This window comes from Topomyia yanbarensis, chromosome 2 (genome assembly GCF_030247195.1).
Source record: "Topomyia yanbarensis strain Yona2022 chromosome 2, ASM3024719v1, whole genome shotgun sequence".
Classification (NCBI taxonomy): Eukaryota; Metazoa; Arthropoda; class Insecta; order Diptera; family Culicidae; genus Topomyia; species Topomyia yanbarensis.
This window is the reverse complement of record NC_080671.1, coordinates 141,331,815-141,356,585: the sequence shown is the minus strand read 5'-3', so window position 1 is coordinate 141,356,585 and position 24,771 is coordinate 141,331,815. Positions and strand designations below refer to the sequence as shown.

General features: G+C 37.7%; 1 protein-coding gene across 6 annotated transcripts in view; it reads right to left on the bottom strand.

The window, feature by feature from the left end:
• LOC131681573 (dedicator of cytokinesis protein 9) overlaps positions 1 to 24,771 on the bottom strand; it is a 314,839-nt gene that overhangs the window by 184,425 nt on the left and 105,643 nt on the right. The window contains exon 1 of one of the 6 annotated variants that reach the window (XM_058962425.1): positions 20,081 to 20,128. The exons of 4 other annotated variants lie outside the window; for them this stretch is intronic. In XM_058962425.1, the coding sequence (XP_058818408.1) occupies positions 20,081 to 20,113 (33 nt within the window). In that variant the 5' untranslated portion in view covers positions 20,114 to 20,128. Of the gene's footprint in view, positions 1 to 9,446; positions 10,093 to 20,080; positions 20,129 to 24,771 lie in introns of those variants that run through there. One more of the 6 variants, XM_058962422.1, reaches the window with a different exon arrangement.

Genomic DNA, 24,771 nt, shown 5'->3' with positions numbered 1-24,771 from the left:
TAAACCGTAGTTTACAGTCGAGAGTGATACCTAGATCCTTGGCGGATGCGACTCGTTCAACAGGAGCAGAACATTTCAAGTATTGGAAAACAATCGGTGATTGTACTCGTGCGAAAGTGATTATGCTACATTTCTGAATGTTTACACTGATTCTGTTTCTGGCACACCAATGCATGACCCTTTCGTGGTGAATTTGCAATGCGCAACAATCCACTACATATAGTTGTTATAACATGATACATTTTCAGTACAATTTCACTACAGCGTATTTGACTTCATCAGCATACAGTCGCTCAAAGTCAAAGAACTGCAAGCGACAAACCCCGGTTGTTTTGCGCTTCTTCGTAAAAAGAACCATTGAAGTTTTGTTTGGATTAACTGACAACTGAACTGTTCGACAGCTCTTAATGCTTGTTGCATTTAGTTAAAGATTTTTCCGATGCAAAGTTCAGTAATTAGTATTTGGTAATCGTCGCAAACGAGTACCAAAATGTGTACTTGACATAGCATCCCACTGGTGGTCGTATGGTATAAAAATGGATTCCAGAAACCGACAAAGTGAACACGGAGGTTTACATCGGCATTTTACATAAATAACTATGTCCTACCGTGGATTAAAGAGTAATAAGGATTAAGGCCGAATGTATTTTTTAACAAGATGGGGCTCAGTGCCACTCCTGCTGGTTGCGGGAACATTTACAGTTCAAGGCAAAGGATATGTGGCCACCATCAAGCCCCGAATTCGAAAGGTATTGATGTGCCCATTAAAAAATGCATAACATGCCAGTAATGAATAAGTATCAGAAATTTAGAGTAAAAAGCGACCAAAGTAAAAAAGGAATTTTTTGTAAGATTACTCATTTTAGGTGATTTTTCAAAAAAAAAAATAATCAGAAAAAATTCTTTTAAAATCTTATGAGATAAACTTCTCATGGGAATTTTAAGCCTAAGATCACAAAAATCTGATAAGAACTGTCAATGTTATGAAGCACTGAGTGAGGTCTTAAACGCTGAACACGAAAATCATACCGTGCTTTTTGATCACGGTAGTAAGTTTGATCAAATGAGACTTTTTTCAGTAACGTGCGATAAGACGATTCGCTCTAACAAAATCATCGAAACAAAATACAAACCATATTCTTAACATGTTCAGCATCCACCGGCAACGATTATTTTGTCATTTAATGTACCTTTTATGAATATAAATTCACATTGAAAATGATACAACTTTCACGCATCGTTTCAATCTGTTCAAACAATTCCTTGTATATTAATGAAATCATTCAACTTCAACTGAACTAATCAATTTTTTTAGAAACAGTAAATATTTTTGTCAAATACTTTATCTAAAAAATCCAAGATTTTTACTGCTAGCTATTTAATGTTTATTTTTTTCCCGAAAAAGTTCGATAAAAGTCGGCCGTATCCTTCCAGGCAATTTTGTTTTCTTTCGAGACGACACAATATCGGACCATAAAATCTCCTGCAGATATGCAATTTACACAACATTTGGAGCGTTATTTCTTATTTCGATACGCATATTTTGGTGATCAAAGAATACAACGAATGAAAATTTACAACAAATTTATTTTATTTTTATAGTAAAACGAAATGAATACCAAACAATTTGGACGTTTTCAATCTATGGGTACTAGTACTTGTTTTACAAAATGCAAACAGTTACGTCTACCTGATTTGAAGAAAGTTATTCGAAAAATTGTAAAAAAATTGATCAATGTTCCCCCGTTTTACGGTCTCAATTTCTCTTTCAAAGAAGGATTTTCCATTTTTTTTCTTCAAGCAACATGTTTTTGTGAACTTTTTTTGCTTTTTGCTTTGATTTTTTATTACAAGAAAAATATTTTTTCATATTTTTGTTCATCTCTCTTCGCCACAAAGGAAAACTGCATGCCTTTAGAAAAACAATTATTTTCAAATTTTTTTTTATTTGAAAAACATGTGCGTAAACTAAACTATGATAAAGATTATGCAAACCAATAGCCGGACCAACTAATCACCTGACGCGCATTTCAACATGTGCGCCGCCGCGCCACGCCGCCGCCGCCAGTAATTTTTAACGTACGCCGACGCCGAACGGTAGATCGGCGGCGCGCCGCCGATGCATTTTTCCCGCGCCGACAATTCGCGAGCTCTAAAATTATTGGTTCATAACTTTATCCACAAATCTAGGAACATTGTCTATGGACCGAATATACGACGTTAACTGATTCATGATTTATCACGTCTTGATCATTATTTGGTATTAGTGGTCGTCAATTGGATTACAAAATTAAAATAATCTCGCTCGCTGTATAATTCAAAGATCCATTCTTGCTTCGTCAACTGGTTATGATTGTGAGCATATAAGTTTCAATTCACCATTCGTGTGCGTGAAATGGTCCACAAAATTAAAGAAAAAAACTTCCACTTTCAAGATATATGTGCCTGAAATTTACGATTATGTGCCTGATCCTAATCTTTGCACCTAATCAATTTCACTGGAACGTAGTGTATTATTCATTGATTTTTTAACCGATTCTTAATTCCTAATATGCTACACACGATTCACCAGTCGAGCTCGTGAAACTGTTCATGATGTAATTCATGAAGTAATTAATTTTGCACATAATTTTATTATACTTACGTAAAAAAATACAAGGAACTCAGACTATTATTCATGGATTATTCGCTCTGCTTTTTGGTTTTGAAATTTCTATGCGAGCCATTGTTTACAACTGCTAGCAACCGGTCTCATAGGCACAAGCATTAGATACAAAGACATTACTAGGACCTGTAACCCTGTTATTCCTTTGTTAAAATTCAGAGAAATGTTCGGAATTAAATGAAACTGCGCTGAGCAAAATACATTACCTAACCACAATTCATGTCCGTGAAATAATTTAGAAAACTATAAGACATGTGACTGTGTAAAAATTAAAGGGGTGTGCAGGACACGACCACGGTGACATTAAAAATATAGCTTTTTTCAAGAGCGTGCAAATGAATTTTATCTATCACACATATCGACTCACGTTCTTGTTCACTCGCCTGTTTTCATATGTTACAATTTGCTATATACCCTCCCCATCAAAACATAATTTATTGAAGGTCTTTTAACGGTAATCTATTAATTAATCAAGTATCTCACTAGGTGATTGGCATTATTTGGCTGATCCATCTAGTAAAAATAGGCTGGTCTGTCCAGAAAATATATTCAAAAGAAAAGTTCCATATTGAGAACTGTGATGAGGAAGCTCACGCCCGCCAACGGAAATATACAGATTCTCCATGAAATATGAAATTTCATTTTCCATTTATTTTTCAATAATGTACTAATGAACTTAAGTAAACAATCTTAAGTTTAAGTATTTCTTGATTGATTAGTGGTGGAAAAAATGAAATTATTTGATAAATTACATTGTTATGCAACGTTCGCACTATCAGTTAAAACGGGTTTTTATGCTATCTTGGTGACATTTTTCTTGTTGCTAATTATTAAAACGTGTTATAACTCTGTAGTGTAAACATTGTATTATTAAACCAATTCTGCAGCGTTTTATGTTATATAGGTGTTTTGTGTGGTAATAGGACTGACATAATTATATCTTCAGTGCAGCGGTTTGTTTCATAATTTAAAACAGATTTATTTTAAACTTTAAATTAGTATACCCAACCGTTCTATTTGTTGTATACTTTAAAACGCAATTAGAACTGTGTTTTAAATACATAGGGTAGGACAGATATTCTGACTGGATAAACTGGGAAAACAATTTTAAGTCCAGTAACGCTTAAGACATGGCTTGAATTTGAATCGAAAAAGAACACCCGCTTCAACTGCTGCTTGGACGGTAAGTTCTGTTTTAAAATTTTTCGTTGTGTGCAGTACGAAACAAAAGTGTTTGAAATTAGAAAACAAAAAGTTCTCCTGGGAATGTGATTGTTTCCGATGTAATTACACTCAGATTTTTCACGCAGGAGATATAGGCCGTGTAAATGAAAATCGCGTAAAATTAAAAAAAAAAACGCGTTAATGAAAACCGCGTAAATTTCAAAATCCGCGTAAAAAAACCTGAGTGTACTCTCCTATATAAAATACTACGCTGCTGAACAGTGCAATAACTACAGAAGCACGTTGTCACATTCCTTACTGATAAAAAACATATAACCGAAATATGAAACATGAAAACCAATAGGCTCTTTACCCTACGCAGCTACAAAGCGCCGTAAACATGGATTAACTAGTTACAACGCACAAGCATGCATAAAAATAAATATATTTTTTTCAAACGCAACACTCTTAAGCAGCACACACCGTATTGAATTCAATCCAAACCACTCCGCCCACCCACTTTGCAAATCATTCTGTGACACCGTGCTGGTACCCGAAAAATCCGCACACGGCCACCGCTGCCGAAAATGCATAGCGTCTACCGCTTATTGTAGTGCCCAGACGCTGCAGCCATCTTACCCGTTCGACATAAGAACAAAAACTGATTCAAACGGGTACGCGTCACCTCTATTTATAAAGTAACCGTATATGGTTTAGTCACTTAGGTGCGAGTGTGTGCAAATGCCAACGTTACCGAAAATCGATAGCGCTTATTGCATCGCCCGGAGACGATGTTGCTCGTATGGGATAAGAGCAACAACTGATTTAAACGGACATGCGTTGCTTCTATTTATGACTTTTCGTGTTTCATTGAGCAACTAAGCTGCCCTCTCTTGACGGCTGTGTCTGAGAAATATGCCTCACGAATGGTAATTTTCCCGTTTTTCGTGAACTTTTTAATTTTACCAATTTCCAAAAGTCTACTTTTATTGGGGAGATATTAAATTATTACCAATATTTAAGTTAGGTGTTTCTGAATCGGTTGGTGTATGAATGATTAAAATCCATCTAGTAATATCGGAGTTATAAGCGTGCAAACCTTACATAGTTTCGTTACATGGGAGATAGTTTAGATTTTAGAATGACACCTAGCCCCAGATAGTGGAGTAAGACATTTTTAATGTCAAAAAATCCAACGGTAAGCTCAAGACTAAAATATCACGATAACACGACGAGAATTTACGAAAATCCTTGCACGTCGTTCAATTCTTGACTGTTTTAGTCAATAAAGTTAATACAAATCAATGTTTCATCGAGTTATGAATTAGAATCATAAAAATATTAAACATATTCAGACACAACCACCTACTAAACATTTGAGTATAATGTCATCTTTTTTTGCGTGAACTAGTTTTGTGAAAACATAAAAATTATGTTCAATACGTGGTTTATTTATAATTGATTGAATCGTTACCTATTTTAAAAAAAATTTCTCGAAGAATAGTTGAGCAAAGTGATCTTGACTTTTCGCGACGCTGGTGCACAGATGTGGCGATGCAGAGGGTAAGATTTCTAGTCTCACAAATTATGCATCGTATGATCTAGCCCCACTCAAGAAAGATTTTCAGTGATTTGCACCAGCCTGGTATCACAGACAAATAAGACGTAACACGAGATGAATTTTCATCACTCGTAGAAAAAAAAGGTCGATTTCAATTACAAATCGGTGGCGTTAGTGAAGAGATTTTGACACAGAGCTAAATGCGTTACTTAGTTTCCGCACCCACCCGAAAACGTTACGGTCTTTTTATTCTAATGCAAACCAAAACAAACAATATGGGCCGGAAATGTGAAATTCATTCTTGTCGAAGTGCCCAAGGTGGGAGTTGTTCACAACCATTTCTTAAGTTACAACACGATGCAAATCGATGACTAAGCAGATAACAGTATGTTAGTAATTTAATTGATTCGGTGTATCGAATGTATGCAATGGATTAGAATTTTTTGGTCCCCGGAACTGCTGGAGAAATTGGCGGGGTGCAGGTGCTACGAAAACTAGAGATACGCTCAGGCCATTTTCAATCAGACTTGTTTAGTGATCAGTTTCAACCTAACAGGAGCAAACACGTCAAGTCGTGGAATGATTATGATTGATAGTAACTGTATATTTAGGTTTCGTCAGGGTGTAGAACTGTATGATTGCAGCACATCGAGCATACTTTGCACTCAAGATAGAAGCAGATCGTACGTTGTAAGAAAATGTAGTACCAGGGAATCGTATTCCTTGTCATTGCGGCGATTTTGTACTTACAAGAAGTAAAAGTAAACACCAGCCTGGAAACTGAAGTAATGTGTCTACCTTGAAAGGTGTCCTTACACGATCATTAAAAGTGACATTTCTGCGCAGTAATACCAATAATAACACCTCGTGTTAGGGTACCTGATATCTGCGGGATTCTAAAAGAGCGATGGTAAACAACCCAGGGACAACTTGACAGATAGTGCTTGTTTCATATATGCACCATCGATTTGATGGTGGCGCTAGTATGCCTTCTCTGTATGAGTACCACGAACAACGAAACGAAAAAGTTTCAAGAGAAAAGCGTGTTTCGTTACGTGTGTTATGAACGCCGTCAATGCGGCTAGAACAACATTTAGAATAAGCTTATTCCAAAATGTGAATAAAGAAAACTATTATTAGAGAATAAATTTATCCCTAACTGAAAACCATCAGCAAAGTTACATAAATCTTATTAATATTTAGCTGGAAGTCTGTTTTTAACAACCGGCTCTCTTCCTTCCTAAACATGTTTTGGATTTCTTGTTGTGTGAAGTTTGAAATCGTTAAATCGTTGGTGCTTTTTATCTCGAGAATCGTAAATGAAAAACATTTTGGCCAATGAAAGTACATCACCACCAAGCTTAACAATTCGTTTTGAATAGAATTTGTGTTTTTATCAGAATTCTAGCAGCAATAAAAAATCACCATATCACCCCCAAAATTTGCTTATGAATTCAATATATTGGAGCTGTCAATTGTCCCCGGGCTTACGGTAAAGATGACTAAATAGAAACAAAAAACAATGAAATGACAACAACCATATAATTTCCTCAAACAAAACAAATTTTTTTTTATCGTTGCTTAATTTCCCAAATATAGAACAATAAATAATTATTATGGGTCATTGAAATACAGTCGTTACCCTGCACTCTTCAAATTTGTCCATTGCAATCATTATTTCATGCGAAGTCGTAGTATGCGACATCGACAATTTTTCTATTTCGTTCTTCAAATTTTACAACTGTAAAAATAGTTCCACCTTTCATTTATTATCTTGCATTTGGCAAGCAGGGTGGGCACTATTGGAGCTTCAGTTGAAAAAAAAATTCGATATGGTTGCGAGAATTACTTTTGTGCAATGTGTTCAACAGATGTCGCTAGTACATCGTGGGCGATGATTTTTTTAGATTTTCTTTAAGCTGTAACGTTTGTTTGTATGTATGAAGTCTGTTACAATAGAAACCGAAAATTTGGGAAAGGAATTGTACAGTCAAGAATTTTTTTAGTTACATAGGCGTCAATATTCGTCACGCTGACACACGCCGGCGCGCCGCCGCCGGTAGGGTCCAACGGCGTGACGCCGCCAACGCCGCCGCCGCCAGCCAAAAATGTCGCTTACGCCGCCGCCGATTAAAAATGCATCGGCGCACACCTCTAAGTGATCCATCAAATATCGCTACTTTGATTTTTCCCGTTGAAAATTGAAAATTTTGGTAGCTTTTTTTTGTTAAATATTTCAGCCAATAATTCTCGGGATCATTTCGCGAAAACGTCTTAGCGCACCAGCGGTTGTTCCTTCAGTGGGCCATTTGCGCGACTTCCGGAGGATTAAGCTATGCAATTATTCAGTATAGCGCATCACGAAGGAAAAGGCTTGTCGTTATTGCGGCAAATCGAAACTCGATCGGACGGTGCTTTTTTGATTGTTGAATGGTGCAAACAAAACCACGCATACGATACGCAGGAATCTTAACCAAAATTAGTTCGATTTCCCAATTAAGAATTGGTTTGGCATGTCTAGGTTAGAAACAGCCTTGCATGTTTATTTCAGTTAAGTTAATTTTCTAACAAAAATGAAAAAAACATACACTTTTTCTCTTAATGGTACTCATAAACTTTTACACAGTAGTATCTATAACTTCTCTCCAAGATTTGTTCTATTTTTGTTACATTGTCATTTCAAATTTAGCCCTAACAGCAAGGTAACCGACGTTTCCGAAAGCATTATTGGAAGTAAGTTTCCTGATATCGTTTGCCGCAGCTACTGCTTGCGTGCCAGATCAACAATGTCTTGGCATATTGCGATTTCTGGTATATTTGTGTTACCATACCGGTAAAATATCAGACACCCTTGAGTCTTTTTTCCAAGTTTGAGATGGGATAACGTCGGATTCTTGCGATGAGAGAGCTGACTTTTCTAACGTTTGCTTGACTTAATTTTCAGGTTATACAAAAAATTAACCAATTTTGCAGAATATAAGCATCACATGTTTAATTGCATTTCAAAAAAATTTGGTTATTTTGCGACGTTCGCGCAAGGACTTCTGAAAAATTGTATGTGGTTCAATTTCTACGGGATTAGCACTAAGCGTAAAAATCCTCAAAAAATCTGATGATAGTATGAACCAGCAACAATCACAGTAGACAACAATTAATTGTTTCCTTAGTATTGTAAATAGTATTTAAATGTGCTATATTACAACGATCATGTACTAAACTATAACTGTTCACCGATCAATCAATAAATATTGACATCTATTGACATGAGAGAGCATAAACTAGATGTTATAGTATTTAAGAAGTTATATATAGCCGAACTCACTGTTTACAAAAACAGCCTTGAACACACAATGAAGTACAAATAATTCTTTGCTGGCCTGGACAAGGAAATTTAAATGATGAATTTACGGAAACCCACCCTACTCTTTTATTCCTACTTTTAGCCAAGAATCTCTTCATCCTCAAACAACGCAATGTAACTACGGAGGTCAAATTACTATTGTTAATTCTGTCAGCATACCGCAAACTGCGCATTTAATTACACGGGTGCCATTAAGAGAAACACAACGCATGTTTTAGACATTAAATATTTTCTTATCTTTTCTGCTGCCTGTTTCATATGTCTAAAAAACTTCATTTAGAAACCTTAACCCGATCTCAGAATACGATTGAATCCACATTTGCATCCCTCGAATATCAATTTTTGTCAATTTAGATATATTTGCTTATGTTATCTTAAATACCCAGGCAATATAATTTGCTATATTGTTCTATTGCGGTTGTTCCTCTAACGAAAGTTGAAAGCAACTTCAAAAGTCATATGTCGGTTTGGGGGTCAATTGGGACTACGCCTATACGTCGGTTGCTATTAAATTGTACATTCTCTCAATGGCACCGTAAATTTGGGTGCAGTTTAGTTTTACCCTCTAAATATAATTGGGTCAACAAATTACAAGAGCAAAAAACTACAAAAATAAAATAAACATATAAACAGTTTCTAACATTCGCAACAGAGAAACAAACTCATCAGTGCGGTACTATCTTGGTACAGCATACCTTTAGGAGAATATATGATGACCATAGAAACTCAGCACGTACGTTGTAAAAACACGCCATCTTCTCATTCGGAATCCTTCGGTAACACCTAACCATACATTAAACATAGCTTTATTTACAAGGCACTTATCAAAACTATATCACTTTTTTGATACGATGTACATATCGTAAACACTTTTCGGATGCAAACTTATTCTACCGGCCATAGCTCTCCTATAGCCCACCCCCGACCGGGGTGAGCCCCGGTGGGCCCACCCATTGCTATACTAAACAATCACATTGTTGCTTCTATATTCCCCGGCTTCCACCATCGGCACACGAATCCGATTGTCCACAAAACGGCAACTGTCGCACAATTTATCACATGGTCCGGGTGTCAACACTCCAATAAAGCGCACACAGACGCGCGTTCCAATTTTCGGGCCAACGCATCACTTGCTGGGAGGTCACCGGATCCACCCGAACCGATTAGGCGCTAATTGATGAATCTCCCGCACCACGATTCGCGCCTGCACTCGCGTAGCGACACGCTCGTTCTACCGGTACGCCGCGCCATGCTCCGGGATAAGCGTACGTACGCGTGAACCGCGACGTCGAACGCTATAGGAAACCGGGAGTTTTCCGTTCTGACGTCTTCACCCGACGATCGATTCAATCAAAATAATAACAATTCTATCTTCCTTCAGTTTGGTTGCGTCGGCCGTGGCCAAGAAACCAGCAGCGTTGTTTTTTTTCGTTGTTTCATTTCATCCAACCATGCTGCTCGACGCTGTGCCGTCATCGAAGACGGCGACGACGGCCACGGCGACGGCGTTCATGATGATGATGGTGGCAATGATAATGACCACGCCGCAACGGGGGGTGAATCAAATATGTGCGTGTGAGCTGGAGTTGGCATGCCGGTCGGTACACGATGCAGCAGCGGAGGTCTGATGCTACTGTTGTCTTTGTTTATTTTCGTTACCTCTCGTTCTGCCTGGATTAATTTTACTCACTCTCCGAAAGGAAACAACGCAAGGAGAACGAATAAAATGAATTCTCTCGTTCTCGTTATTTTTACTGACTGATTAGTGATGCCAGATTCGATTAAGACCGATTTGGTGGATATAAAAACTTTGCTCGATGAACGTAAATTGTGCATTTTTGAGCAAAATTTTATTAAAAAAATATTTTACGGTCTATGTTCCCGCTATACGCATAAATGTCTCATACTCTACAAAATTCCACAATTAAATATTTGTAATTCGGCAAAATGGTCATGATTACAGACACTTTATACACCGACTAGGGAAGTGTCAAAAATTGCAGCCAAACGGACTGTTAAAAAGTGCACGCTATCGAAAAACTACCTAAAATTGAAAGCAACACACAACTCAAAAGTACCTAAATTTAAGTTAAAAGAACGTATTCTGTAGGTTATTTTATGGTTGCGTGGGCAACCAAACGGCCAGATCAGCCTCCTGGCAACCCTATACCATCATATGGAGTTTGACAGCGACCTACATATATGGGGCGTTATAGCTATAAAGCCCCAAACAAAGAATTATGTTCGGCACTATGCTCGATATTCAAGCATTCCACACGACGTTTTGCATCTTGTGGGATGATTTAATATCATATCATTCAGAAAATCGAGATTTTGTAACTAAATATAGCTTCTAATCATTCGGTTCAAAACCAATGTTTTGCCTTTCATGGCAGTGATGCTGGCTGTACAGAGACGTCGTCCTTGACAGGGGGCTGGGCCAGATGGAACAAATATGATCTTAGCCTGTCATTCTAACACCACAAAGGAAAAAAAGTGCAACCAAACGAGCATGATGGTTTTGAGAGGGAAAGTACAAGAGGAAGCCCATGAAAAGCTTATGGGAGCTTCCGTGATGCCAGTTTACATTGATGGTTGCTAGTTTTACTGTTTTTCTCTCCGTAAGTCTGCTATTGAATACTTTACGCTGACGTCACAAATGAACTCGAGTGTTCATTTTTGACAGTTCGCTTGTACTGTTTACATAGACTTAGAAAAATTCTAAGCAATTTGCTTAGATGGAATCTAGTCGTCCACAAAATTTTTCTAAGTCCATGTAAACAGTACAAGTGAACTGTCAAGGAAAGTGAGGTTAACTGTGTCAGTAAAGAACCTAATATAACAGTTACTTTTTTCAGTTTGTCTTCACATCTCGCCCTGAGCAGAAGCAAAAAGTCGTCCCGCGCAAGTGAAACAGTCAATTCTACCTAAAAATCAATCGGTGCCTATCACACAAGCAGTCCATATAACAATAGCCTATACCTACTGTGCGATTTAGTGATGAGTGACGGTGCCCAGCAAAAAGCAACCCAGATGCGGCCGAACTGTGTTGCTGTTGATTTTTCAAAATGCCCCGTAAGACCGCCATTCGGGAAGTGGAACAGTTATTAAAAGTGCAGATGGAACTCAATCTGGCTGAAGTGAAAACCCTACAAATGCATCATATCAAACATTGCGTGCTGATTTCGTTCAACAACATTAACCAAGCTGAGTCATTCGCCTCGCGAAACAACATGCAGCATACCGCCGAATGCGGCAATGTTAAATATAGCATTCCCGTATACATCGAGAACGGCGCTGTAGAATTTCGGGTCCATGATTTGGCTACGCGTACCCCTGACGGCGCGATTAAAAAATGCTTTCAAAAATACGGAGAAGTAGACTCCGTTACACATGATACATGGAGGATTTTTTTCCCGGGAATTCCTAACGGTGTTCGTGTGGTGAGAATGCGTGTGACCAAGCCAATTCCCTCTTACTTAAGCTTCACATTGTTAGGAAGGGACGATGCTCTCATTCAACAGGCATCACTAGTCACGGACCCAGGGCAAATTCCTACGTGCCAGTTCTGCACGAAGAAGCTGCACCTCGGAAAACCTTGCGTAGAAACTGTTAAGGAAAACTCAAATCCAACTGAAATCAGCACACAACCATCTTACGCTAAACCACTAACAGCTGCAAAACCAACATCTCCGGATCAAGCACCAACAACCAGTAACAACAACAACGAAACGAATGCCGAAAAATACGAACATAAATAACGACCGATAAGAGTAAGACACAAACTGGAACATCTGACCGCGAGCAGCAGGAAAGTAGTACGGATGAGGACATGGACATGAACGACAACGCGAAAGAAGACAAACGGATCGAACCTCAAATTGCAGTGGACAACACTGGCAATATTTCGCCCCCTAGAAAAAGGATCTCAACACGCAGCAGAAAGCTGCGCCTAAACGAGACCAAAAATTTTACATAGCTGTCTTTTTAATTTATTGTAAAAAATCAAACAATCGGCCTCGTCGAGCTACCGCATTTGGGCCTAAATAAATTTATTAATTATAAAAAAACAGTTACTTTATTTTATTTATTTTCGTCAAGCATATGTAGACTACATAGAATAGTATTACAATATTTGCTTATATATTATAGATTATTTCTACGATTAAGTTCAAATTTAATTTGTTTTCTGGACATGGAAAGGTCGATTAATGTACAATTTTCATTATAATGACGCATCATTCTATTGATATGGTTATTTTTAGCAGAGTTTGTCATAAAAGATTGTTCTTGGAATAAAGTGTCCATAGTCATGATCGTACATAATACAGTGTGTCTCACATTCATACGTTCACCTTATTTATTCAGGATAACTTTTTTTTTGTTTGAACAATCTGCACCAAATTTTCAGCGTTTGTTTTAAAACTTAATAAGCGGTGTTTCTCGAAATTTCGAAGCTCTGGTGCGTTTCGTTCGTTTGTTATGGCAGCTTAAGTGAAAAAAGTGGTGTCCCACATTTATACGCTCACCCCACTATTTTTAGGACAACTTTTTTTTCTGTTTACACAAACTGCTCCAGATTTTCAACGATTGTTTTAAAGCTTAAACGACGATTTTTTTGAAGTTTGGAAATCCTGGTGCATCTTATTCGTTTGTTTTTTTTATATTGTAACGACATATAATTAGCAAGGGACTGGAAGGTGAAGTATTTTTCAAATATTAAGAGCCATGTTCGTTTGTTATGGTAATTTAAGTGAAAAATGTGTCCCTTATTTATCCGTTCTCAGAATAATTTTTCTTCGTTCGAACGTACTGCACCAAATTTTCTATGTTTATTTTATTTATTTATTTCTTCGTCGTCTTTGGCTAATTCTGCCATACAGACTGTTACTTAAAATTATTTAACATATGCAGTAACAATATATAACAAAACAGACAATCGAGCAACATGCAAACAACATGGTAACATGGTAACAATGCAGTATTCCAAACAAAATTTAATTACAAATTCAGCGCTGTGGGGGCTCCCAAATGTCAAACTTTTCGTGAAATTGTCGGAAACAGAGTCCTAATGGCCATGTTGATGGAGATAGTGCTATTTTTCTTAGCCTCGCGTCAATTCCTACTTTGAATGAAATGAACGGCTTTAATGCCTCGTCCTTCCATTCAGGTACGAGCTTCTTCACAATTGCAGCCTTAGTGCCGAGTGATTCTGCGACCAGAGTAGCAATACTTTCTCACGCACTGTGTTCTTGACACGCGAAAAAAATAGTAAGCAAAGATTTGTAGAATTACTTGACTCCGAAGAACCAGCAACCCTACATCCTTGTTTCAATCAAGTGGACGACATTTGCGGGATTGATTGAGCTAGAGGTGAACTTGTTTCCGTGAAATAAAAACGCGAACCAGCCATTTCGGTAATTGATTCACGAATTGCAACGATTTCGTGTTTCATGTTCGACACTTCTTTGATTATATCAGTACTGTATTTGTCTGTCTCAGTATTCACATCGACAGCAACAGTAGCCGCAAGAGTAGGGGCAAATGAAGTAGCATCGGTGATCGCCTCGCGTTTATCTCGGAAAGCCTGCATCTTGCGAATGTCGTCCATGATCGTCGTACACGGTGTACACATCCACCAGATATTCTTGTACCTGTTGCAGCAGGTGACCTCTGCAGTAGTCAGTGTAGCACAGTCTGCATAATTATCCTCACAAAATCCATCACAAGAAATGATTACATCTACAGGCATTATAGGCAAGGCACATTCGCAGCAAAACATCTTCAATCAGTACGATTTTCTCTTGTTCAATACAGCTGGTATGATGAAGAATAACGCTCTATTGTTTTCGACTGTATAGAAGCGGTAGTACCGAATGATAGAAAAAACGGATAGTTCGTTTAATCGGGCGAAAAATCGGCTTTTTATCTATAATATCACCAGCGATATAAAATGTACGATCTGAAAACAGTGCACTATAACTGACATAAGCGAATGGCAACAAAATACGTTATGGATATCGATCGCGCGACTATTTTCCACGAAAAATCGAAAGCAGCACAGCTGACAAACAACCGGTTGGAGAAAATACACAGACTATAAAGCCTAATTTACGATGTTTCTCAAAGTTTGGAAGCTTTGGTGCATTTCTTTATTTTGTTATAGCAGTTTAAGTAAAAAAATACATTGGCGGACCCCCCCCCCCCCCCCCCCCGAGCAGAGTCTGATAACAAATTGAGAACTAAACTTGATGTTGTGATGTAGTAGGGAATGATTGCTCAGGTTGTTATCATTTTGGTCGTTTTAACGGATAAAAGATCAAAATCGAAAGCAGAAAAATTGCACTATGACATCAAACATAAAACTATTCATGCTATCAGTGAAAGCAAATTGAAAACTCATTGAGATGGTGAAATATTTCATTGATAATAAAATAAGTAATCAATTTGATGTTTGTCAAAGAAATAGAAACAAACATTTTTTTTCTAAAAATGTAAGCACATCAAAATGAGATCAAAATATGATGTCATTTCTGGAAAAATTTAAACTGATATCAAAATATGGTTTCAATTTGATGCTTGATATCATATATATGTTGCCTATTTGCTGTAATTTTGATGTTGGACTTTGCTCGGGCCATGTGCATTCAAAATGCCCGAAACTATTAAATTTCAATGGCCAACAACTTTCCCTTCAATATAAAACTCACTCCCATGAAGTTCTATTTTGATTCATCAGCGGAGTGCATTGAAAATGTTCAAAACTATTTATTTATAACTGCCAACAAGTTGTCTCTCAATATAAAGATTTTTCCCAGAAAGTTGAAAAAATTTCCATTTTGACGCATTGGCGGGCCCCCATATGCATTAACAATGTGCTAAACAAGTGATTTTCAACTGCCAACAACTTGCCTTGCAATGTGAAATTCATTCCCAAAATGTTGAAAAATCTTCTTTTGTTGACACAATTACTACATTGGTTTTCATCTGCCAAAAAATTGCCATTCAAAATAAAACTCATTGCCATATTTTTGAAATTTTTTCCATATATCAAATTTTTTACTAGCTCACCAGCGCCGGATAGCACTACATCTCCTCAAGAATAAAATGAGCTGTGCCGTTTATATTTATAGATTCGCAAAATATTCATGTTTCACTTTGAAAGCAATTTTAAACAAACTTTAACAAGATAAAGCATTGAAAGTTCTTCCTGCGAATTATGGAAGTCTAAAATTATTATTATTATTTAAGTGTACATAGCTCAGTTCACTTTATACATCTTCTTTGACTACATTGAACGTCATTCGAAATATGTAACGAACTCAATTCATCCAAAAGGATACAATGCAACAAAGAATCATTATTTGTATCCTGCACGAGGAATATTGCCCAGGGGCGCCGAATAGTTTTAACACGGCCCTGGCCGATGTATATTCTCAATAGTATGACGCAACCTGCTGTTCAGTTGCTGAACATGGGGCACGAGCGTTGCATGATCGATTGCCATTACATGTGAACTTGTACCAAGGAGACATCTACTGGCCATCGAGATCGCACAATTTGGTTTTTTTCTCTTTGGGTCTATTCCTACGTTAAGTATGCTCCAACAACTAACCTCAGAATCTGTACTTTAAATCAAATAAAAAGTATACCTTCTTACAAAAATATTTCTAAATATAAATTTCATGTGAATAAATTATATAATTTCTCTGACGAAAAAACCTTTAAACAGAATTCAACGCGAAAATTTTCGATGACGCTAACGTTGAATTCAACGAAAAGCGTTGACGATGACGATTAAATTAACGTGAAAATCAACGCCGATAATGGCGCTAAATTCATCGTTATCGGCGGTAAAGTTTAATTCAACGTTAACAACCCTGCTCTTGACATCCTCTAGAACTTTGCCAAAAACACCATCTTTCTAAATTATTAGACTTTTGAGATAGGGTGAAGTGCCTATTTTCACCATACTAAGCAAGGTGCCTCACTAATTCGTTAATTTCTCGCCCTACAATCAGTGGAATACGTAAAAATTTACATCAACAGCTTTGCTTCGTTGTTAAGAACCAATATAATAACACAAATGCACTGAAAACAGTGAAATTCTCGTGTTTGAGCGCAACGAAAATTCGAATCGAGTGCCCCTATTGTTGCGCTACCATTTGACTCAATGCGTTGAACAAAGATGGCAGACACTGCTCTAACCAACGGCTTCAAATGGGTAGGGAGATAATAGAAACATGGCGCAAATGGGCTCATCACCCTATATCATATTCTATAATGTGCTGAAAGGTGGTATGCTCACTACCGCCACATTGTGAGAGTATCCCAAACTAACCTGTCACCATCTGGTAGTCTTTGATTTCACGAGCAACTTTACTGAAGACGGTTTTAGATATGCAAGTTAATTTTAAAAATAGTTTCTTGCAGCGAACAATTTATTCCAACAAACGTATCTGTCAGCACTTCTTAAAACCCGCGAAAGATACATGGAAAGATTATACCGGGAGCGAAAGAGAGAGAGAGAGAGAGAGAGAGAGAGAGAGGGACTTTTATTCATCTTGTTTCAAGCATGTGATTCAATGATTGTCGCTCGCCGATCATGACTGCATGACGGTAACCAACGCAACGGAATCATTCATTATCATCACCAGTTTTGGATCGCGTCATCTTGTTTGTTATTATTTAGCACCGGCATGGCTTGCACACCCAACAGTTATACACTGTGATTAGCGACGCTCGACGATGACTAGGGGAACTAAGTGCCAGTAAAATTCGGGAGGACAGATGTATTTAATGACTTTTTTGGCCCGACTTTTCAATACGCGTGAAACTGAAAATAGTTGGTTGCTAGCATCGGAAGCCTTTTCGGTTTAATATGTACGTTTTTGATTTTCCCTAAGCAACCATTGAAACCATTTATTGATGGCGAAATAGGGCTTCTTCAAAACATAGCTACTCTGAGCAATAAATGACTGAAATTAACGTTACCTCCCCTTTAGGAATCAGATAAAAATGCTCTAAATATTTTGAATCTTAGCTTCCTTTCGGTTTTTATTATTTATTTTGTGAAGGAAGCTAACATTGTGACAAATAGTAAAACGGCTTGGTTTTAGTTATATGCTTTAAATTATACGTATTAACTAACTTACCCAGCAAACTTCATCCCGCCCAAAAATTGATTTATTGATTAATATAATTTTGAGTTCACGATTTTATCTGATTTTTTTCGATTGAACATTCGCGATTGGCTCTCAAACGTGAAACTTTTTCGCTCGATGCGCCAACTGGATTTCATTTTCGGTACTAGTCAAATGATGATGAAAACATTTTCTTGCATTGATGGTATAGGATGATTGTTCTATTTTAATTGTTTTAAAATAAATATCACATAGTTTCACAAAAAGCTTGATTACAGGTGATAAGAAAACACTCGTTCTTTCGTTTGACACCAAAATATTCAGTTGAACTCAATATTTTATTACGAATTATTGAGATCCCGAATTATTTTTGTATTGTTGAGGTTAGGTTGGTTGTTTTAGATATGGAGAATGTTTATCTAGAAATCGGACTTATCAGTGGATAACCTCGACTACCAACAACTACACACTTTAATCCAGTGATTTTTGCCCACCTTCGTGTTTTCTATCGAAATTTCAATCTCTGAATTTCATTTTAGTATAAATTGAAACCGGAAGAACAAATGTGAGTGAAGTAACAAGAAATTTACCATCTGGATATTTTTCAGAGGTAGGAAACATATTTTCTTCACCAATATTACTTTTCATTAGAAGAAATAACGTTTAATTATAATATTGATTGAATTTAAAAAATTCAGAATTTACTTTCCAATGCGTTTTGACAGATGAAAATAAAAACATCATCATTGAACTTCCGTGCCCTCTGGCGGTCGACATCTAGCGTTAGATCACGAATCGATAACAGATGATACCTCTCGGATTTTAATTGTAGGCACGAAATTTTTTTTCGAATGCGATTGATATCATATTCTTTATTTACACAAAATGTATAGAGGTTGAGGGCAGCTTATGTCACGTTCTTCTTTCTATTCGGGAATTCGAGGTCCAGTCCACAATGGCAGGGAAATAAAATTATTTTTCCGCAGAGAGAGCATTATCGGATTGAAACAAAGCACACTTGGGGTTTTTGCTGAGTGCTCGGAAATCCTTGGAGCTAATTGTTTCGGTTTTGTTACAGTACTCCCAAGTGAGGTCACTTTGGGAGCTCCGTCAAGGTACACCCTCTGATCTTTACAAGTTAGTTTGGGAAAGGAAATGATAATAATAATAATAATTGCTTTCATGTAACTTTCAAATGGTTTACAATATCGCCTTGATGTCAAAGAGAAAGTTGCACGAAAGTTTACGGGCCTTTTGAAAAACCTATTATTGTTGATGGAGAAACGCGACTAACTTATGGAAAGGTCGTAATAAAACAAAATAATTGTGTTGTTAAAACAAAAGTTAAAATATCTCGAGAACTACTACATTTTAGAAATTTTTTGTTAAGAGCATTTCGATTTAAAATGGCGTTTAGAATCATTTTCAAAAAAAAATTGTATTTTTGACTGCAAATAGTAAGAATTATAAAAAAATGTCAAAAGTTGTTAGGAAAACTTTTTTATTGAAAGCTTCTCCATGATCCAAATACACTAAAAAGGTTGCTTTTACGTCTTTAAAACGATAAACATTAAATTTTTGACATTTTTTGATGGGGTAATGCGAATAACTTTTAAAAAGAGCATAATTACACGAATTAATTGTTTTTGAAGTAGCAAAATTTCAAATATCTCGAAAACTATCGCATTTTGGAAGATTTTTGTTAAATGCATTTTGATTTTAAATGGTGCTTAGAATTATATTCTGCAATAAAATTACAATTTTGTATGTTAATTAGTATGAAATTTAAAAACATGTACGAAGTTATTGTTAGAAAAACTTTTTTACCGATTTTTTCTCCATCATGCAATTACAATCAAAATGTTTCTTTTCTCTTTAGATTTTTGGTAACAAAATATAAAAAATTTAAAAAAATGGGTTTTTTCGCTATTTAAATTTTTATCATAAATTTTTGTTTTTTTGAAAAATGACACAACATTTTTTTCAGTGTATATTTTTTTCGGACAGAAGTATTCATTCCCTGTAACTTGTTCTCAGATAGTTTTGCTGTATAAAATACAGTAATCGAACAAAAAAAATGGAAATTCATTTACGTAGAAACGTTTACGCCCTTTTGAAAAATTACTCTTGTATCAAAATATTCCAATTGCCAGAGAATATCATGGAGATTCATACAGCGAACACACCTGCAAAGTTTCGTTCGAATCGACGATGGTCATATTTTGCGGTCGGCCGGTTTCTCATGGAATCCCTCTACTGTTGATGATTCTGCTGTACTTTAACGATGTGCATCTAGTGTTCAAGACTTCACGACTGTCTTTCGCGGATGATCTCTAGATATGTCGTCTGATTCACTCAATTGAAGATTGAAGAGTTTTCCAAAATCAGCATCCAGTTTATGTTGATTGGTATAGAAAGAACCGCATGTGTGTTAATCTAAAAAAGTGTATGGTTACCTCTTTCTCGCGAAAAAAATACGGTTGGTTTTAATTATCTGCACAAATCACCGTGAATTTTTTTCACTACCGAAAATCTGATAGTATCGTCAAATTGACTTTGCATCAACGAGAAGAGGGTGGGGTCCCCTTATGACCGTCCTGGCTTTCTACTCGTCTGATTTGGTCACCCTTTGTTATCAAATGTCGAGGAATCCTTCATAAGTGCGATTCGCATAGCAGAATTGATCCTATTTATGCGACTCAAAAGTGCAGGTTCGCTCTTAAAATGATTTGTACAGTAAAAGAACTTTTCATGACAGCAAAAAACAAAAACCCCAAAAAATATAACAACGTGTGACATTCGTCAAAACTTTTGATGTCCTGATTTCGGCAGCTGCCGTGGATTGCAATCAGCTTCGGACGCTGCCGGACCAGGGAAGCCATAACGAGCATCGTATGCACATTGCACAGCTTGCGAAATCAAAACGATCCCAACCACTGGAACATAAATCATAAATTCAAAGAAAAGATCCCGTATTCTCATTGCTGCCACTAGGGAAGAAAAAAGATCACCGGGAAAGATCAAGCGAGAATAATTTAGTTTATTGCAAGCCAGGAACAGGGCGAAAAAATTAAATACCAAAGCACATATACTTGAATATATGAGTTCAACGATGGGTTCAATAGCAGCATACCTTTTCGGGTTGACCAGAAACCTCAGGATGTTCTATACACCGGGAAACTTGCTGGTTTTTTACGTAGGTGCAAGATACCGAACACTGATTGGAGAAGACCTGCGGTGTTTATTTATGCAAAGCTTCAAAATAGCATGACTAATAACATAAACTAATTGTAATTTGCAATTTATAAAAAAAGAACATCTCTAAAGTTAATCCTGTCTCGAGATTACCTAACCCGGAGGGCACGTAATTAAAATCAACCAAAGGTGTTAAGTTGGGCCGAAGAAGATGACCTCTAAGGAAATGTGTGCGGAGCGAACCGATGCTCCCACACGGAAAATTGGAAACAAATAAAGAATTAAAATCAGAGCCAGTAAAAAAGATCGAGCGCAGCTTGGTTCACAAGCGGCACTCGTTTTCGTGAAAATTGGGAATTTTGCGCGGCTACGAGTCCCGCGAACAAAAGGCGACAGATGCAAGAGGCGAGATAAGAATACATGATGACGGGCAGGAGAAACAACAGGAGGGAAAAAAATATATCAATGGAGCGCGGATGGTCATACAAGAAAACAATAATTCTTCTGTAGCTTTTTTGGGTGCCCTTTACGTCCTTTTTTTTGCGAAGTTCGAAGAACCTGGCTGGATACGACTTGTCTGGCTTTGGAGGTTAAAAATTTCCGCAGAATTCATGTACCGTAAGCTTGGAGATTAGCGATCGCCGACGGACCAGCCAGCGAGATGACACTTACCTGGAATGAGAAAAGAGTGAAATACGAGCAGTTAGTTTGGAGTAAACATTATGAAAGGTTGAAAGGTAATCGTGACGTTGGTTTGACGAAACTAATTAGTTTCGAGACGCATAGCTAATATTTATATAGCCATAATAATTCTGCTATGTTTTCCTAATTTACTTCGAACATACTAAACTAGATGCTTCGCATCTTGGTGTTAATTAGCCATAATAGCTTCTTGTATTTGTTTGCATAAAAAGGGTAGCAATTGTGTATCGTTAGATCTTGGAATTTTTTTATTCTCGAATACCTGCTCAAAACAAACTCTCTAAACGGTACGTGCTGATCACAAAACAGTTATTCGACAGTACCATTGCTCGAAATGAATATAACCGCTTGTTATTACACTTATGAAAAGTGTCTCGGATAAGCATTCCAATAGTATAGCCATAGTTGTAATGCACAGTTTTCTAATCAACAATGGTTAGAATAGCACAAATCAATCTCCAGCATAAATGTACAGCAATTGTGAATCTGTTTCGACGTATGCAGAAAAGTACAGCGTCCATAGAATTAGATCAAGAACCGTACTTCCACTGTCTTCATTGCTTACAACAAGACAAGCATTACTAAACCACATGAAATGCCTCGTGCTTGCATTCTTGCAAATAAGGCTATTGACGCGTATCACATACCGGAGCTCACAACTCGCGATATCTGTGCAGTTACAGTTACTTTGACTTTCGGTAACATAAACAAAAAGTATATGTTGTTCAGCATATCTACCGCATAACGAATCATCTCCTTCTGATGATTTCAAAAACGTTTTATCTTATTGTAGCAGAAACGGGCTTTCGCTCAGTGATGCAAATGCTCATTCCATCATTTGGGACAGCCCAGACATCAATCTGAGAGACTCTGAACTGATGGAGTATATGAGTAGTACAAATCTACATATTCTGAATAAAGGAACCCGATCAATCAATTACAGCATTCGTTATCGAGCGCTCAGTTGAGATATAAGTCTTTTATTGCCAGTCCGTACACTCTATAGCGCCAAAGAATAGTGCTAATCCGCGTTCAAGGTTGTTTTGCGCACTCTCCGCCTAGTCGAGGTTTCAGTATTGTTTCTCTTCTTTTGTGTTTCTGTTTCTGAGTACCGTTAGCCGGTCAGTGACCAGTGAAGTAGTGTTCTTCCAGTAAGCCGTCTGGATACCGTTACATACACAAGTCAAGTATTACATTATGTTTCCCCTTCTTGGTTGTCTTACTAACGTGCACTGGGCAATAGGCCCGTGCAAAAATGACTTCCCCTGACGGCGGTTCATCTCAAGGTGGGATGGACGTCGAAACAAAATCGGCTCCCCGGCTCAAAGTATATCCAAGCTCGGCCACCGGGCTATACGTGATCTTCTTTCGGACCAAAGATAAAAAGTGAAACTGTTGCAGATTTCTCGAGTTCTGATGGATCGGTATTCGGCCGTGATAGAAATATCGAAAATTGGCCCTGATAAGCTTCGGGTGGTTGTTAACAATTTAAATCAGGCAAAGGATATTGCTGGCTACGGGCTCTTTACGAAGGAGTACATGGTGTATATTTCAGCTAGCAGGGTTGAAGTCGTTTCCGATTCGATTCGAGTTTGAATTGCAAGGACCTGCTAAAATATGGGACTGGCTGTTTCAAAGACCCCATGCTTAAGCCAGTGAAGATACTGGAGTGCAAACGTTTGCATTCAGCATCAGTCGCAGCTGACGGGAAGAAAATATACGTCAACTCAGACTCTTATCGGGTGACCTTCGCCGGTTCTGCTCTACCCAACTACCTCCTCTTCGACTAGGTTCGTCTACCTGGTCGCCTCTTTGTGCCGCGAGTCATGAACTTTACTAATTGCAAACAATTGGGACACAGCCTCCCATTGCAGCAATAAAGCCCGTTGTGGGAAATGCGATGAGAATCATGCGGATGATACCTGTGGAAGAGATGTCGAAAAGTGTCTCTACTGTGGGGGAAACCCACATGATCTCCTTACATAGACTACACAGCATTTGGACGAATGAAACCCAAAGACATACTAAGGTTTCTAATCCAATGCGGTAAAGAGGCTTACTCGATTTGAAATACTTGTAAGTTTAACTTGCCTACTGTTTGTTTTTGTGCGGATATTTTTCCCACCCTTCCAATTTTACTTCCTTCCTCCTCCTTCTCCTGTCCTTTCGCTCAGGAAATGATGAAAAGACACGACAAGGCACAAATCCCCGACAACATATGGGGAACGTGCCATTTGAGGAAATATATTTTGATTCCTGATTCCATGACGACATGACCGGAAACGCTAGTGATATGGGGAAACTCATTCTCTCCTAGCATCTGATCCATACACTAAAATTTCAGTATCAGATTTACAGTCCGCGCACGATCATTCAAGAATACACGCGAATATGCGAATGGTCACATGGTTATAAAATCAAATTTATGCCCGCAAAGTTATATACACGCTAGCACACGCGACAAATACGTTAACATACAAACGCTCGAACCGTTCGCGATCATCCGCGCACGCATGCGTCCGCGATCTTAGAAACAGGATAACGCCCCGTTGAGTAAGTGCGCTTTAAAATTTACAAACGCGGTTTCAAGAGTGAACCTACAAACGCCCGTGTTTGCGCGATCATGAATTGATTACGACCGGAAGCCCCTATTCTCAGCCCAGCCAGCCTAGGTCAATGCCTTCAGTTGGCCCAATTAAAACGAAGCTTATATCCACTAGACAACACGTTCCATAGTGACAAGAGCGGGAACTCTAGTGATATGGAAGAACTCATTCTTCTCTAGCATCTGAGCCATACACCGAAAATAATTATCAGAGTCCGCGTCCAACAACACACGCAAATCTGCGAATAGACACACGGTTATAAAATCAAATATATACACGCGTAGTTACATACACACTAGCACACGTGACATACAAATGCCCACGCGATCGACCACGTTAACGTACAAACGCTCGAGCCCTTCGCTATTATACAC